Raw genomic sequence first — 18,651 nt, 5'->3', positions numbered from 1 at the left:
AAATTAATGTCAACAGCCACAACTGATTTAATCCAAAATCCGTCTCTTTGGTGTAAAAACAGTAGATACGCACAAACACTTACCAGCAGGCGCTAGATGGAAGCTACTGTCAAACTGTTTACATGTACTGGTGGATCGCAAACAAACAACAGCGCCAGGGGTTTCAGACATTGACTGATGGGACATAGTTTGCCAGTGCACTCAATTTGTTCCTCATCCCTTAATATGGGCAGAGCTGGCCAGCTGGAGTCAAGCTGCCAGCTGGGCCGTGCTGTAAACGGCTCTATTGTCCAACTGAGAGCAAGTCAAAAGGAGTACACACTGTTACCGACTGGCAGAGATTTCAAGCATTTACATTTTGAAAAGTTAAAATTAAATCCAAACAAAACATCAACATTGTTTCGTCAATATTCTCACCTAAACCCAACCAGTATCCACATTCACCATTGTTCCCATTTATAAGCAATCCTTATCCAACAGTCAGCCCTTCCTGATTCAGGAAGTATACTAGGCCAAGCCACAGACGAACCACAGAATGATTTCTTATAATTATATACAAAAAAAAATGAAAGAAAAGGAAGCGAGTTCTTTGACTTCCCCTGAATTTCAGGTTAAAAGTCACCTCCCAAGTAGGAGGTTGTGTTGATCAGAGGGCCATGTGCTTCTCTGGTGCCTGCTTGTGAGCCAGATAGAGGAAGAGGATGCTGGACAGGGCACTGACCAGGAAGATGACATCGAACCACCGGTGGTAGAAGTTGAACTGCAGCTCCCCCAGCACCTCTGTGACGATGGTGCGATACTCCGGAGGCATGCTCATGCGCATCAACAGCACCGACGACACAAAATACATCCCCTGAGAGACGGGGAAGGGAAGGGCGGCGAGTGGAGAGACAGCGACAAAGACAGTTAGAACTTTGCTATATAGTATGTGACCTATACCAGTGAGGCTATACTTGTGGGTCACGAGAGTAATCCAAGTGGGATCCCAAATAATTGGCAATTTTTTTATCATAATATAACATTTATACAATAAAATAAACACACAACACTTTACATCATTGAAAAATGTGTTTTCATAGTGATAAAAATAATATTGTGTTGGTTCCACTGATCCTAGCTGCATCACTTCACCCTTTTTGCAAAACAATATATGTTAATGCCATTTAGAAGATTTAGAACACTTTCCTGGGGGTCTTTATGTGTGTAATATGTGGTTTTAGTCTTTTAGATATTTTAGCAGTGAGCCCACTGTCTGATGTCGACACTGGGCTCACTTCCTTCCTGGACTACAATTCCCATAATGCTTTGGTGCACTACTCCTCCTTGTGGATTGATGAGGGCTGTCATGTTGTAGTTCGGTGGTCACCTAACCACCGAAAATCCAGACTATGTATGAGCCTTTACTGAGACATGTAGTCCAGGAAGTAAGTGAGCCAAGTGTCCATGACATCAGAGACACTGGGCTCACTGCTAAAATCTAAAATATCTAACACCACATATTACACACAAAGACCCCCAGGAAAGTGTTCTAAATCTTCTAAACGTCATTAACATATATATTTTTGACGAGCTATTGAGATTTTCAAGTTGGCCGCCCTGACCCAGAAAACATTGGACACCACTGATCTATACGATGTAACAGGACCAAAATAAAGCATCCTTTGCGTACTCACCATGATCTGAGCGAGGACGAGCACTATGACATTGGAGGATTTGCTGCTGGATATGGCGTAGAAGAACTGTAAACGTGAAGACATAAAGGAAAGAGCTAAGCAGAATATATGATGAACAGCGATATGTATACAGTAACAATGTACAGTAACAACGATTTGCTACACCAAAAAAGTTGCATCTTTAACTACGCCCCCTTTCATGACGACGACAGGCCTGGAAGAGAATTCCCCATACATTTTTCCCATAGACGTTTCAAAAAAGTATTTATTTAAAGACACAACGTTGTGTTTATTGTCATGATTTGTCACTACAAGAGTTGTCTTTGTCCGAGCCTTAAAAGGTCATTAAATAAATACTTTTTGAAACGTCTATGGGAAAAATAATCGATGGAGAATTCTCTTCCAGGCCTGTCGTCGTCATGAAAGGGAGTGCCGACTGCGACCCTCTCTAGTCTATACTTTGTCTCATGACAAATGGCCGATCTACAATCAGCACAATCTACATCTGCATCACACCGCAACGCATTGTGAGCTTGTAGATCTGTTATTTTTGCTATGTTTTGAAATAATATATATTTTTAAATTACGTTTTCTTTTTTAAACCTTTTGAAAACGTGCCAAAAATAGTGACCGTGATGACCCGTGTGTATGGTATACCTTGGTGAGGGTGATGAGGAGACCTCGTATAGACGTGACGATGATAATTCCTACCAGGATGAAGGAGATGTGCTGAGACCAGAACTTCACCTTAGGGGAGAAGAATGAAGAGGAAGAGGAAGAGAAGTGAAGAAGGAATATATGAACATGTCATGATGTTGTGTTAGGTTGCATTGTATTGCATTGCATTGCTATTTTTCAATAGCTAAAGCATGACATGATGCTAACACTAAAAGGGGTTCCTGCCCAGAATGGGTTAAAGTGTATATGTAGCACAAGTGCTAGTTTTCAACAGGAGGCTTTTCTAATATAGAATAACACTAGTCTAAAACCCAATCAAGTACATCAAAATAATATATATAATATATAAATTATGAATTAGCTCTACCAGAGCAACTACACGAGCACAGACGTACAGTACAGTACATGTCAGCAGTCTGCTCTGAACAAATCCAGGCAGCCCAACACTGCATTCTATTCATCTTTATTTATCTGCTTAAAATCCCAACTTAGTAATGTAATTATTCAATTTCAGCAAAGGAGACACATGATTCTTTGAACTGTCCCCACGATGCTGGATAACATGTTTTCTGTCACAGCGTGACGGATCAAGTTAGTGCTTGCAGGACCTGAATTTAATATGGGCTGGCATCATTTAACGACTATCCCCACAGGAACATTCTGAAGTGTGTGTGTGTGTGTGTGTGTGTGTGTGTGTGTGTGTGTGTGTGTGTGTGTGTGAGTGTGAGAGATAACTTACATCAAAATCGATACCTAGCCAGTTCACTGTAATCTCAATACCCCTCGTCACTGGATCAGTCTTTCCAACTCGGTCAAACACAATGTTTATTGTGGCCTAGTTTGGAGGAACAATAACAAGTCTCAATAAGGCTGAAAATCTACAGCGTCCAACATGTTTAACCCATTTAGACCTGGGAACAATTTAAAAAAAAAATCTTCAAAATCATGACAGTTTTCTGAAAAACCTCATGTTTCTATATCAGTGGTTCTCAATATTTCATGTCAAGGACCCCCATAAATTATTAGCCGCCAACCCCCATCTGAAAATATGTTGTTCAAGGGACTCCCCCAGAAGCAAAGATTTGAGTTAAAAACGTTGGCTCTGAAAGAATATATATTCAAAGATTTGTTCCACATTTTCACGATTTTTCAAAAATAGCAGATCTACAAGCTCGTAGCTTGTAGATCTGCTATTTTTCAATAACTAAAGTATAACAATGCTTAAAACACCAAAAGGGGTTCCCGCCCTGAGAATGGGTTAAACTGCAAACTGCCATGCACTTAAATCACACTTGATAAACCAGTCACAAAATGCTTACGCTGAGTGTTACAAATGACTCCATTATGTGTGCTCGTGTATGACAGAAATGACAGTTATGACACATGAATGCAACTCAGTTATCTCACCATGAAGATTTTCCACACACAGTAGATGGAAAAGAAATAGCCGAGGAAGTTAAAGTATTTCCCCTGGAATGTCGTGGAGTACTCAATACGCTCCTAAAAAAAAGGAGAGATAGGATGAAGTAAATTAGTTATACAGAGTACAGACACCAAGGTTTCAGTTAGTGTAAAGAGCAAAATTGTAAAGGCGAATTTGTGTTCATTCTCTGGAATGTGTAAAAAGCGTGTGTGTGTGTGTGTGTGTGTGTGTGTGCGTGTGTGTGACCTTGGTGGCCTGCAAGTCCACAGTCTCCAGGAAGAGTTGTCGGCTCAGCTCCTCCAGAGCGTCAACTTCCTGCTGAATCAATGTCAGGTCTGGAAGGATGGAGTTAAGGAACCTTAAGATGTACCGATCCAATAGTTGAGGGGGCGTCAGCCCCTCCTATACAGTAAACAGCTTTTTGTCCTAAATCGTGTCACACTTACCATTGACAATGAACTGAGAATTTACCTCATATGTGTCTGAGCAAATAGCCTACAACGCCTCAGTGGGTAAGAGTCATTATGCTCACATCTTTGTACACACACAGACACATGTACAATACGTGCATCAGGTATTACATTAAAACCCTAACCATTAGCTGTCACTCTTCATATTCATGATTTGTGTGAAGGATACCCGCACTGCCTGGTGGCGAGGAGGTGACACTCTTGATCATGCCCCAGAATCCTGTCTGTTTGTTCTGGTCTTCCCCGCGCTGGTACATCTGCCTCCGGGTCATGGCAATTCTACACAAAACCAACATGACTCATACAGTATAACACATGGTAGGTAATGACACAACAACCACAACCACACCAGGGGCCATTCACAAATCATCTTAAAGGCAAAAATGTGTGCCTGTTCTAAACTTTAAGAGCTCTATATTGTAGGTCACGAAGACAATTAAAGAAATTGGTGTCCGAGCGCCCATCTGTACTGTACTGTACTGTAATGTACTGTAGCAATAGGTTAGCCCCTTGGGTGCAAAGCTTCTCTCTTAATAAATGCACTTAATATATACTTAATATAGATGTGTGAAAATGAATTTATGTTATTTTATTTTTGTAAAAATACATTTAAAGGCCCAGGCGGTGGCGTAACCGTCTGGGCACCCGACTGGTAATCCAGTCGCAGTGTGCCGCGGGTTCGACTCCCGAGCCCGACACGGCCTTTACTGCATGTCTTCCCCCATCTCTCTCCTGTTTCCTGTCAGCCTACTGTCTGTCCCTTCAAAAAACCAATAAAAGGCGTAAGCCGCAAAAGAAAATATCTAAAAAAAACAAAAAACAAAAAAACATTTAAAGACCTACTCCACCCCAAAATGTATTTTTTACAAATTTAAACAAAATGGATAACAATAAATTCAACAAATGAAGGGAGGGAGACCCAATGACTGATTTCCTCACCGTTTCTTCTTACTGACAATCATATCCATAGTTTGCAGTAGTCGCCTTTCTAGAGCAAGGATGTCACTGTCTGTCACATTTCTGCAGAAATGACAATGTACATAGGGTCATTGGGCAGTATGCAAAGGGACAAGTCACATTAGTATATTTATCTTTGTGTGTCTTTCTTGACACATGTTGTCATGCTTGTTAGGATACATGTACTCATACATAATATTCATTGATGATAGACTGCACATACAATTTACTCATGCATATATTAATTAATAGTTGACTAGACTAGGCTGTACACATGTATGACTTAATTAATCTGTCATTATTGACAGACCATATATTGTACTGTATATACTCATTGTTGATAGACTATATATTCCATGGGTGATAAACTGTACATACTACATATGTTCCATTCATATATTCATTGTTGACAGAAAACCCTTCAATTGTATATCCACTGTTGATAAGACTGCACATATAAAGAATATTTACTGATAACATTATATACATACAGTCATTCAATTTCAGAGACCATTGCAGATATTTGATGCCAGAACCTAACCTGCTATGTTTGATTGATTGAAGTATGTTAACAGTTTGCAGAAATACAGTACATTTCAAGCACAAGTCAATACAAAAAAACTGTTAACTGTGAGTGGACGACCAATAAAGCACTAGACTATGACACCTAAATGTCCCTGTGAGATGAATACATTGTTCTCAGAGTTGATCATATCTGCTGATGCATATAACTTACAGCTGTAAGGGCAGTGTGGTCAAACTTAACAGACAGTGTGGCACTACTTTATAGTGTGGTCACGGTGCAACTGTAGAGTAAGTACAGTTCTTAACCCATTAAAACTGGGAAAGCCAGCCGGGGCGCCTAATGGAGGGGAAAGGAACTGGTTGGAATAACGTGTTCCTTCCAAGCGCTACGTCCAACCAGGGAAACTCCCCCCTGTCAGGTGTAAAGGAGCAACTTGGACACTCATGCATGAAGGAAGCATGAGTTCAAGTCCCTTGCTCTCCCCAGGTTGGTGGAGGGTGTGTAGAGCCCAGGATAACATTAGATAATTGACACAGGGGTGAAAAATGGGAAAGCATCCGTTTAACCACTTTAACCATTATTATATACTTTGGCTATTCACAAATGGCAGATATACAAGCTCACTTAGTGGCGCTTGTTTAGAAGACATTTATTTTAACCAGCCTCAGGTCAGGCAGTGTGGTGCGAGACTGCGAGTAGCCGAGTACAGTTTTTTACCGTGTGAGTCAAATGGCCAGTATTTGCAGCTCACCTGAGGAAGTAGGACATGTACGTGTAAGGACAGTTGACGGCACCAAAGCCAGACAGCAGAGCCATGAGTGTGACCCCTATGACTCCAACACGACTGATGAGCTGCTCAATGGACAGGATGCCTGGGAAACAGAGAAAGTATCGAAGGGTGACAATAAATACCTAATTTGTTACAATTTATGGCACTCTTGAATTAACTATAGTGGCGAATGGGAATGGCTGAATGTGTCCACTACCAGGGGGTAGGCTTACCATGTTTTGGACTGAGGATAGGAAATGGGTCTCCCAACTTCCAGAAGAAGTACATGAAGGTAAACCACACCACACAGGCAAAAAGCAACTTTTGTCTCTGCACTGCACAGAAACAAAACACAAAAATGTATTGATTAATTGATAGTTTTTATAAGCTTATCAATCGAGGAACCGGTTAGTTGATAAGCGCTGTATTTTTGTTTGTTTTTATCTGCAAATCTTTTTTTTTTATCTGAGAATCTTTATTTCCCTCAATGTCTAACATACAAATCTACAGTTCTACACAGAAAGAATACAAAGGGATATTATATTCCTTAATCAAAAAATAGTTATTTGACCATTTGCGATACAGGGCCAGGCAAATGGCATCTTTGTATGAGAAACTGAATTATATTAAGTGCACTGTCTTGTCGTCTGTCACATCACATGCAAAAGCAGATGTTTCGATTAATTTGATTAGTTATTAACTGTTAACTTTAATTGACTCATTTCTTAACGGCGATTAATAGATCAACGATTAACTATTAACATCCCTAGTTTGTTTCTTTACAAGACAATAAATGAGATGAGACTCACACAGACGTATGTTGCTGACCACAAAGTAGCCAATGTAGAAAGGCACCACAAAGATGAGCACTAGCAGTATCACGTACAGGTTGAACTTCCAATGGAAGTACCTGGAGCTGTGCAGACGAAGAGATATGAACCAAGTATTAAGAATAAGAAGGGCTACAATGATATTTTGTATCACGTAAACAATAAGAAATAATGATTTTTTCCCCCAACAGATGAGAGCACTGTACGTACCTACTGCTTAAGGCACCCAGAATCTCAAAGATGATGAGTTCAAACATGGTGCACGAGAATGCAAAGGTGACAGAGAAAACCACCTGAACAATATACTGACGCACCTGTCGACAAACATGGACATACTTTATCACCAGCAAGTTAGGACAGATTATTCATTATTATAACCACTGCCACTATGGACTAATGCTGGGCAATTAACCAAAAGTATATAAAAACTGATATTTAGAACCAATAATAATAATAATAATAACAACCAACTTAATTATTACTTTTTCCCCCCTAAATTGTTATCCCAAACCATTTTTTCAGCCAGTGTCAATAATTAATTAATTATCTAATGTATTCCTGGGCTCTACACGCCGTCTGCCAACCTGGGGAGAGCAACGGACTGATTGATCAACTAAATCGATTTGTCTGATTAACCACTTAACCCTGTACATAATTGCACGACGCACGTCATTGTACAATGGTGGCGTAACAAAAAATGTTTTTTGTGGAGAAAAATCAGGTGGAAATAAATAGCACGAGTGGATTAATGACAGCAAAGCCTACCTCGTAGTCTTTGAACAGCTGTCTCATAAAGAACAACCATCCAAATCCAAAGAACAGCACCTGAGTGAGTATAGTTGAACAGAATGGGGAGTAGGGAAAGTTAGTAAGAATGTCATATTTTGTGTATTATATGGTATATGGGCATGGAAGTGGTTCCCAAACTTTTTCATGTCAAGGACCCACAAATTGACACAAATTAGCCTGCGGATCCCCATTTGAAAAGATATTCCAGGGACCCCCATGAGAGAATTATTTTACGGCTCTAGCTGTGATTCTCAACCCGTTTAATTTCAAGGAACCTGAGTTTGACATGCATTAGGCAATTTATATTGTAAAATCAATGTTATTTAACTCACTTAAATTACACTCTGAGTTACAGACCCATAATGGTCCATTTGGTTTATACTGTAACTATAATTTAGCTGGGGACCCCCTGGAACTCCCTCAGGTACCCCTGGGGGTCCCTGGACCGCACTTTGGGAATCACTGGTTTATGGACCACACAGACTGCCATTACAACATGCTATTTTGTGCAATGTTAGGAGGATCAGGAGAGAAAATATCACATCCAAGTATGAATGTGCTAAAAGGCAATGCCAATAACCATGAAAATGGAGGACCCTGATTAAACTAAGTGCTTTTTCTGGTTTCATTCTTGTAGCAGTTTTTGTATCGACTTGTGCTTTCGTTTTAAATGTACAGACAATTGTGTTAGACAATTGATTGATCGATTGATTGATGAATTTATTAAACAGATTGGAGAATTACAGTACATTTCAAGCACAACTCAATAAAAAAGTGTTAACTGTGGACGACAGTGACACCATAAAGTATTACACTTGTTTACAATAGGGCCCACCATGTTCAATTCATCATAACAATTAGAGACGTACAAATATACTCTTCTATATAGCCAAAAACAGGAAATCATCATAGGAGGTAAAAAGGGGAAGAAAAAATACATATACAGTGAGGGGGAAAGAGGGGTGGGTGGGGGATTCAGGTTTAACGGGGGCTGCAGTTTCGAATTGCCCTTTGAGAGCAGTTTTGAAGGAGTCAAGGGATTCACATGTCTTAATGACTGTTGGTAGGGCGTTCCACATTTTTGGTGGCATAGGAGCGAAATTAATTTAGTCCCTTTGTTTGTGCCGATCGAGTCTGGGTTGCACACAAGACTGCATTTATAACATCTCCCTGCTGCATGTTTATTGCAATTTGCAAACGTTAACTTTATAGACATGCACTTCTTACCTGCGAGGTGAACATGATCACTGAATCCACAAGAAACGACATGGTAGCCTCCCTGTAATCTGTCGATATATCTAAATGTAAATGCTAAACTCCAATCCAATGGTTATGTCTGCTCATGCTGACTTGTGATATATTCATTAAGCTTCAGCCTAAACCACCACCGGCATTATAAGATAGTTAGTTTAGTTTATATAACTGAAGAAGTGCATTTTATGTGCATTCGTTGATCTGCTGTCACAACGGCTGTCACCAGCGTTTGCATTTCACTCTCAACGTCATCAAAATGAGCCGGGTGAAGTCCAGTTCCGTCGCAGACATTACACGTAAGACAAAGGACAAAATAGCAAATCAAACTTGTAATTACAATAATGGCCCACAGAGGGCGGCAATGGTACAGAGAGGACCAATGAACGAACAAGCACAAAAAGTTTTTACATCCTCCTATAATTCCAATTCCATTTTATGTTGATGTTGTTGTTCTCGTTCCTTATTTTATAGTTTGACAGATAGCTGACATAGACTAAATAATAAAGAATGGCATGCCCTTTGCGCAGTTTGCAGGACCTTTGCCGTAGTGTTCGCAGACGCTCTACACTTTTAGTTGGCTCTTTTAAAAGACAATTGGATTTGGGACCTATATTATGGTCTGATTTGTCAAGACCTAATTACATTTCCTCGGATCACAAATGTGCAGCGTGCGATTATAACGGCAGGGGACGCTGTTGAGGCAATTTCTCATGTCTGAGCTGTGATGTGCGCCAGTCAGTCAGTCATAGAAGTGGTACCGGTACCGCACGGACGGACGGAGCTGCCTGGTGGAAACAGACTGCTTCTCTCTGACTTGGACAGTTGGACTTGGACTTGAGGATGTTTGCGACTGGCATCCTGAGGATGGGCCGGATTTTACTGGAATAGAACATCCTAAAATATATTTATACCTTTTCTGGGCACATCTGCTGCTGCTTATTTTTTTTTCATTACATGAATTTAAGCAAGGACGTAAATAGGTAAGCCCGTAATTTCACACAATTAACTGGAGAAAAAAAAATCCTTGTTTGCTGATGTTTTTGATTTACTTTTGGGGGATTATGCCAATTATGACCCCCCCCCCTCTCAGTAGTACTAACTAGCTATAAGCTTTTACTTGAATGAGCATGCTTTTGACTTGACATTTATTCAAAAGACCCATTGTAATTGTTCACATTGTTCAGTGTTCACTGGAAACGATGGGCTGATTATGTTATGGCATTTAGACAGTAGGCTATACGTTTTGAATATGTTAGAAGAATACCATTTTCACCAGGCATTGTTTATTTTGATCTCCAGAATTCTAGATGCAATATGACAATTAAAATAAAATAAAACCGACAACAACGCCATCTGTTCTTAATAATAATAATAATAATAATTGTTTGTTGTTTTAGTATTGTTTTGTTTCCACAGAAGTGTTCGATATCCAAAGTTGGTACTACCACCGATATTTAATAGCTTCCTCTAGTGCAAACCATCAAATACAAACACAAGAAAGATAATATATTGTAAAATTAGAAGTTTATTCAGTATAGAAACACAACACGTTCTTGATTGTCTGGCATTTAATCCAAGATAATGTTTGGGGTAATTAAAAAATATATCCACTTCATATCAGAGATGTCACGTGCACTTGAAAAGTGCCCATGATTTTTATTATTATTATTTTAATTAGATGCAATTGTGAACAATAGCAAACAGTCAATGTGAGCTGGTTAGGAGAGGCGTTTAAAGGCTTGAAGGCCATTGTCTGTGATGGAATCAAATACATCATGCTCTGTTATAGGCTGTTCCACACGCGGACAGCAGTGTATGGAGAAAGGTTCTGTCCGATGTGAGTGTATTGTACTGACCTCTCACTGCCATATCTGCAGGTAATGATGTCTGTGGCGTGCTTCCAGCGAGGTCTGCAGCTGTGTTTGTCCATACTAATGGTGGCAAGATTGGAGGGTATGTAATGAAGATAATTATTCAGAAAAATGATGTCACTTGAGCAGCACTGGATTAGTTGGCATACATTGGCACACATATAGCATAGATACACCAGTTGTTCATGTCAAGGACCCCAAGTTAATTAGTATTTCGGTCCTAACCATATAGCTGGCACAAGTTGAAAATGCCTAATTTAAGAAAAAGCAATTATACCAACGTAAAAACATATAAAATAGGGCAAAGTGGTTGTGAGTGTGACGATATTAATACATTTAGCTGGGGGAACCACCTGGAAGTCCTTCAGGGACCCCTGGGGGTCCCCGGACCTCACATTGAGAATGAGAAACACTGGCATATATATAGTAGTAGCCTACTATATGTGATGACCAGTACTTTTACTTAGGTACTGTACTTAAGTACAATTTTGATGTATTTGTACTTTACTTGAGTATTTCCAATTTCCAGTACTTTTACTTCTGCTCCACTACATCCAAAAAAAAAACTTTTACTTCACTACAATTATTTGAAAACTTTTGTTACTATAGTTACTTTGGCGATTTTAACATACATTAGCTACTCAACCCTATACATTTCGGCCATTTGAAAATACCTTTGTACTTTTACTCAAGTGCATTTTCAATTCCGTATACTTTTACTTGTAACGAAGTAGTTCTAAATTGCAGCATTGGTACTTTTACTTAAATAAACCAATTGAGTACTTTTTCCACCACTGGTGATGACAACACACGACGTGGTTTGTGCCGTGTCTCACAGGTAAGGTGACAGCTCCAGAGCACCTGGAAGCTCCCGTGGAGCTGCCCTTCACCCTGAGCTGCACTCTGTCCAAGGACAAGGTGGAGGCCCTGAGGCAGGTACGCTGGCTCGACGTCCAGAACAAGAGCCTGCTGACCTACGACCCCGGCCAGAAGGACAGCGTCAGTGGCCAGCACCACGTGGAGCTGGCCCAGTCTCCGAGGGACAGCTCCGCCATCACCATCCGCAGGGTGGGCTTCCGCGACGAGGGGTGCTACACCTGCATCTTTGACCTGCTTCCCTCGGGTTCACAGCAAGCACAAACATGCCTCACTGTTAACTGTGAGTATAGTCTGTGTACTGTAAATGTGTACCCCCGTACTGTATATGTACATCGTATACTGTCTAATCTAATCAGTGGAGCTGTTTTCAAACTTTGTGGGCAAGTCAAAATGTCAAGGCACACCAGTATTCATAGTAGGGGGGGGGGGGGGGGGGGGGGGGCTCACAACGATTTGCGACACATTGGCCCTTTTTCCACCGGATGGGAACCGGTTCGGTTCTTAGTCCATGAGCCAGAGCTCCAAAATTGGAACGTTAAATATGAATTGAGTGTGCAAAACCATACCTATATTAATCAACTTCCCCAGTTGATTACTCACACAAGACAATGATTTACTGTATTAGAAATTATATATATATATTATAGGAAAATGTGCAAAAACAAATCTGAAAAAGCTACTATACTGTGGAAGGGTTATCATATATTAATTTGTGAGCTCATTGTGAGCTTTTAGATGCGCTATTGTCACACATTTCAATTTTGTTGGGGGGAGGGGAAATAATGATGATGTTGTATTGTCGGATGGAGTCTCTGTATTGGGAAATAAGTACTGATATAGTAAATACGAATTAGAAGTTATTAATAGGCCTAATGATAATGATGTGTGATTGACTGTCACAAAATCCCAAAGCGCACCTGGAATTGTCTCATGATCCCACTGTTAGAGAATCCATAGAGAGGAGCATAAACTCAAGCTTGTCATAACTTGACAGTGTGAATTGTTTCTTTATAATTTGATACATATACACATAACTATTGTTATTATTTGTAGTATCCTTTTTCTACATGTCCTCATTAAAAACCCAGAGGCATACATATGACTAGCTACAGTAAGTTAGTGAATTGCTACATTCTTCTACTCAACTCAGTATGAGCAGCACTCATATGACATTCATTAAAAAAAAGAAAAGTCTGCTGTTTTGTGTATTTAATTTAAATTGCTCCCCAACCCTTTTGGAATACACACAGCACAGCTAATCAGAACCATCCATTGCATTGGACACTTGGCAAAAGTACTATAGTTCTGACAAACAGTAAATCAGTCATCTGTGGGGATGTGCTCTTCATGAGAATGGTTGATGACGATGGGAACATGGCCCAGTAACATTCATTTAGGTGTAACAGAGTGGGGGAGGTAGCCTTATTCTACTAACCAGAAGCAGATGTTGTGGACACCAGTGAAATGCATCGGTTTTTTGGGTTATATCGGTCCAATCCCAATCCCACAATCTTTGGTCTCTCCGGTCTTTCCAGCACGTATCACCATTGACAGCAACAAGACAGCGCTAAGTGGCAAGAAGGTCTCCCTGTCCTGCACCTACGGGCTACCCGAAAAGGTGGAGCAGGTGTTGTGGAGGCACACTCCCGACCACGGAGAAGCCGGTGAGGTGGCGTCCTACGCCAAGAAGAGCGACCCCATGATCGAGCCTCCCTACCAGGGCAGGGCCTGGCTCAGTGCCTCCCTGTCCCACACGCAGCTCACCATCCAGCCCGTGGCCATCCGGGACGAAGGCTGCTACACCTGCCTCTACAACACGCAACCTGGCGGACCCAAGAGCTCCACTGTCTGCCTCGCTGTTTTTGGTAATATATACACGTTTCCACGATGTATTATTATGGCCAGAAATTGTAATTACATAATTTGTGGCATCCCGCAGAGAAATTAAATAAGAAGTATACAGTAACAGAGAAAGAGCTACGCAACAATGTTCATTGATGAAAAAAAGCTGAACACACTGGTCTGATAGTAGAGTAAAGATGTACAGTAAAACACAAAGGAACTAACTTCATTATGAGCTGAGCGTACACTGTGTATAAAGTCAGAGTGAGAATGATGTGACAGTCTAAAGAGTTGATAAGTAGGGGTTATATACAGTACAGAACACCTGTAGTGCAAGAGCAGAAGGTGGAGAATTCATCATGGTAAGCAATGACTATACAGACAGGCAGTCCTGAGATAAAGCTGGATGAAGTAGGCTGTCTAGGATTAGGAATTGAAAACAGGTTAGGAATGTGGGTCTTTTCCCGTTTGCCTGGTGTAGTGTTTTTGCAGTCTTTTTGTGGCAAGGTTATGTTTACAATTCATCATTTAGGCATTTATCAGACAATCCTATCCAGGGTAATTTGCAAGTGTGAAATCAGAGTGAATGACAAGTTCAACCCTGTACAAACAACAGGGTAATCGTAATCGTAATCGTCACTTGAGTAGAAAGCAAAGAAGATTCAGTGCTACCAAGTAACATCATCATGCAGGGTACAAGGTAAAGATGAAACATATAGCATTAATTGTACGTTTAAGTAACATATAAGTAACAAACATACATAAAGAACATCTGCATATAGCATCTATCAATAAAAAAAGAACGGAATACGAGGAATAAAGAGTGCTACTGTAGAGGGTGAGGTGGAGTCTGTAGAGGTGAAATGCGATGCAAATGTGGTGAAGGAGTGAGTCTGAAATGTTGACAGAGGGATCAAGGTCATTCCACAGCTTGGGTATAGGAGGGAGAAGAGTAGGGTGTCTTAAGAAAGGAACTGGAGGGACTGACGTTCTGTGTGCTTCTAAGTGTACGGGAACGCCAAGGAAGGGGTGGTTCATGTCCTGAAGTTAAGGGTGCTATGCCCTAGAGATTGCTTTGTAGGTCATCATCACAGGTGTTTTGAATTGGATACAGGGCAGCAACCATGCAGAAGCCATTGAAGGAAACACAAAAAAGGGGGGAGAATTGGGGGACATTTTGGGAGGTTGAAGACCAGACGTGCCCCGTGCATTCTTCATCAGTTGAAGGGGTTTGTTTGTTGAGTGTGCATGCCCGCCCGGCAGACCAGCAAAGGAAGGAGGTATAGTTGCACTAGTTGTTGTTATTGGTGTGTCTGATTTGCTCTCACATAAAGCACAGGCCCAGTGTCTCTCTGTCTGAAGAATGGGCCATTTGAAAGAGAAGTGAGAACGAGGTGGAATGGTGGAGGCAGGGAGGGGATGTGTGGGTGAGAGGCCGAATGAAAATGCTCGGGGTCAGGGACTGTGTGTCACTGTTTGTCACAGACAGTGATTCCTTCTGTCCTCAGGCCTCTGACACCCTCCATCTCTTGGTTTCTTGTGCGCTCGCTCGCTCTCCCTTTTCTCATGTTCTCCGTCCCCTCTCTCAATTATCTGAACAAACAGCAGAGCTTTTGTCTGACGTTGGAACGATACAGTAGGCGTTTCCACAGTTAGAAAAGAAGAGAAGAGGAATTGTGGATAACGCTTTAATAATGTTTATTTTTCTTTCATTGCTGGCCATGACTGCCAAATAGCTTGCTTCTCTTACCCCACGCACGCACGCTGCCCCTGCTTCTGTCTTCTTCTCTTTCACACACACACACACACACACACACACACACACACACACACACACACACACACACACACACACACACACACACACACACACACACACTTTTCAATACTAATATACAGTACAGTAATATGATATCATTTAGGATTGAGGATGCATGGCAAATACTAGTGTGGTAGAAGAAAATCCTCCACTAGGCTGTATGTAAAACCTGTGTCATCCAATGTTATCAATACACCCTTTTTTGGTCTGATTAAATTCTTCCCCAAATAGTAACACTGTTAACAGTAGAATTGGATGTTTTTGAGTATATTATTAACAGGTAAGGTAAATGTGTTGTGACAATGTTTTCCTGTTTACCAGAGCTTTGGATGCAGACAGAGCACTATGGGCGTCTGCAACTGATCTAAATAAGATTGACTAATGTTCGCTAACTAGTTATGCATAATCATCTGAGAAGACGCATGCTGCTATCAGGGCCAAATATCTGTGGCTAAATATGCTACGCCAACACAAATGTTCTCAATTCCAACGAATAACATTCCTTTTCTTCCGCCCCAAGAGAATTAAAAACAACCATGACTTTACTTTATATGGATCTCAAGAATGCAAGAATTCATATTGATCCAATAGTGCAAAAGTATTTGCCTCAGGTGTCAACAATTATTCTAGACTATAGCCTGATTTATAGCCATTTGCCTGCCGGTGTTCGGGGTGTTGCACCCGCCCAAAAAAAAAGCTATGTGGAGCTATTTTCAAGTATAAATCAGGCATTTTGAATATGAGGGGTATTTGTTATAGATAGATACTATAAGAATCTAGATAAGCGATATCTAGTATAACACTACGAATCTACAATGCAACTCAGAATCTTGGGTCATTTGTTTCCCCATCTAATGAATTACCACTACCGCAACTAACAGTTGGGGGGGGGTCCAGATAAAATTCTAGCGTCTTAGGGTCCTGCAAACCAGTTGCATCTAGTCATATAGACATTTTACTGTTGAGAAAACGTTATACTGTATAGTGTATAATTAATAATACCTACTGCGTCACAAAATTCCCTAGAGCCATGGTCATCTTGGAATGGGATGGTTCCCAATTTGATCCCCAGCTCCTCTTTTCTAAGGTTCCAACCCCTAAATGAACCCCTAAATGTGTGTGAATGTAATGATTCTTGAACATCGTCAAGTATAATTGGAGAAAGGACCCAGTGGCGTGCACAGATAGACACTGCCCTTTTGAGAAAAAAAAACACTTTTTTTGTAGTGTACACTGTACAGTATGTGGACCATGGTGACATTGAGGTTCCACGCGCTGCACAAGGTGCCCTTTTTTCACTTGAGCACCTGCCCCTCTAAATGTCTGTGCACGCCACTGAAAGGACCCTATACATAAATGCACCATTTACTATTTTAGCTTTTTTCTTTTTTCCAGTGCTGCCCAAACCACAGGTGAGCTACAAGACCACGTCCCCGGGTGTGATCGAGGCCAACTGCACCTCTGTGTCGCGCCCGCCCACGGAGATCGTGTGGAACGTGGAGAGGGACAACCGAACCATGGGACCCCCCACGACGACACAGATCGCCCAGAAAGACGGGACCACGCTGGTCATCAGTACGCTCACTGTCCAATCAGGGCTCTTGAAGGATGTCTCCATTAAATGCATGGTCCACCATAAGGGGCTGGAGACACCGATATCGGTGTCCATGAACACTAAGAGTGAGTCGCAACGTCACTGTTGTTTTTGACAGCAAATTTAGATTTTTGTGCCGTCGTAATGACTGATTTTACACTTGCTGAAAATAGCCGATCTACAAGCTCACAACACGTCGTGCTGCGATGCGTTGTGAGCTTGTACATCTTCTATTTTCAGCAAGCAAGTGTAAAATGACTTATACTGGACTGGACCTATTGTCCACTAGTCCCTTCCTAACATTTTAGTCTAGTTTCTATTTAGCTTTCATCAGTGGAAAAAGGTAGTCGACGAACATTTTTCGTCTTAGTTTTAGCCGACGATATCAACACTGGTCAACATAACTGTTTCTTTGTCTTCATATGGCTCTCTTGCTCATTTGGAATAACATCATATATCTTTATTTTCTCTGTCCCAACGCCCGTATTATCAACACATGAGATGTTTTTTGTAAAAGCAGCCTGACCAATTGAAGCCAGGCTATAGCCAAGACAACTGAACAGTGTTGCTGTGCAGCAAAGCCTGGAGCTTGTTAGCTAAAAGGATAGCCAAGTATAAAGGAGTTCTGACCCACTGGCACATACCTCAACTGATCCCCTTCTGAGTTGTTCTCAAACAACCATTATTTTGCTCATACAGTGAACCCAGAGCCTTAGATATAGACAGAGTTACGCAAACTGCGTTCACTTCATTGGGCCGGTCCAATGTCTCCTACATAGACTTCTATTGAGAATGGGGATAACTAACTGGGACAAGTCCTGGACCGGAAGTAGGCAGAAATGCATTGGACTCAGGCAACAGCCCGGCTTTAATGATCTTAAATCCCATTATTTTAGATTTTCTTGTAGTAATAGTACAACATAAACATTAAAGAGACTTTAGTTGTTACTGTACAATACTTTAAAACAGTTGTCATGTTGCACACATGCTTAAAATAGCTCTTATTTGCGCCACCCTCGTTGAAAACAATGTATTTCTGACTCCAGCTTGTCTCAGTTCAGGCTGCATGAACAGCGCTAGAGCGCTCGGTTTCTGCCCCCTCTATATCGTATACTCTAGAGGGCTCTGAGTGCAATGCATGCAAGTTTGGAAAACACAACAGAACATCTTGTTCATATTGCTTAATACTGTGCCACAACATGGTGACTGAGGTCATCATGGGCGTGTGCCATGTGCGTCATGTTTGATGAACAGCAGGAAACCTCCGTTTACCTTGT

At 41.1% G+C, this 18,651-nt stretch overlaps 2 protein-coding genes across 2 annotated transcripts in view; one reads left to right on the top strand and one right to left on the bottom strand.

Annotated features, from left to right (window-relative positions):
- Positions 1-3: 3 nt before the first annotated feature.
- LOC310866843 (Golgi pH regulator) lies at positions 4-9,597 on the bottom strand. The gene is made up of 14 exons (XM_083776598.1): positions 9,343-9,597; positions 8,092-8,151; positions 7,537-7,640; positions 7,306-7,412; positions 6,730-6,831; positions 6,479-6,599; positions 5,184-5,264; positions 4,414-4,523; positions 4,021-4,109; positions 3,759-3,851; positions 3,091-3,186; positions 2,331-2,420; positions 1,674-1,739; positions 4-853 (listed from the first exon to the last, which is right to left on the bottom strand). Exons 1-14 carry the CDS (start codon positions 9,382-9,384, stop codon positions 647-649), a joined length of 1,368 nt encoding a protein of 455 aa, XP_083632724.1. The 5' UTR covers positions 9,385-9,597; the 3' UTR covers positions 4-646.
- A 535-nt stretch (positions 9,598-10,132) lies between these two features.
- Positions 10,133-18,651, top strand: part of LOC310866652 (OX-2 membrane glycoprotein) — an 11,295-nt gene continuing 2,776 nt past the window's right edge. The window contains exons 1-5 of the mRNA XM_083776343.1: positions 10,133-10,349; positions 11,247-11,322; positions 12,079-12,399; positions 13,655-13,984; positions 17,176-17,460. Of these exons, the coding sequence (XP_083632469.1) occupies positions 11,250-11,322; positions 12,079-12,399; positions 13,655-13,984; positions 17,176-17,460 (1,009 nt within the window). The 5' untranslated portion in view covers positions 10,133-10,349; positions 11,247-11,249. The remainder of the gene's footprint in view (positions 10,350-11,246; positions 11,323-12,078; positions 12,400-13,654; positions 13,985-17,175; positions 17,461-18,651) is intronic.

Source organism: Protomyctophum parallelum (genome assembly GCF_964188405.1).
Source record: "Protomyctophum parallelum genome assembly, chromosome: 11".
In the NCBI taxonomy this organism is placed as follows: Eukaryota; Metazoa; Chordata; class Actinopteri; order Myctophiformes; family Myctophidae; genus Protomyctophum; species Protomyctophum parallelum.
This window is presented reverse-complemented; position numbering and strand designations above follow the sequence as displayed.

Coding starts and splice junctions, on each gene's coding strand:
- LOC310866843 (XM_083776598.1), bottom strand. CDS start 9,384: ATGTCGTTTCTTGTGGATTCAGTGATCATGTTCACCTCGCAG. Junction 6,832..7,305: donor GGTCAGCAACATACGTCTGT/GTGAGTCTCATC, acceptor GTTTCTGTGCAG/TGCAGAGACAAAAGTTGCTT. Junction 6,600..6,729: donor TATCCTCAGTCCAAAACATG/GTAAGCCTACCC, acceptor TCTGTTTCCCAG/GCATCCTGTCCATTGAGCAG.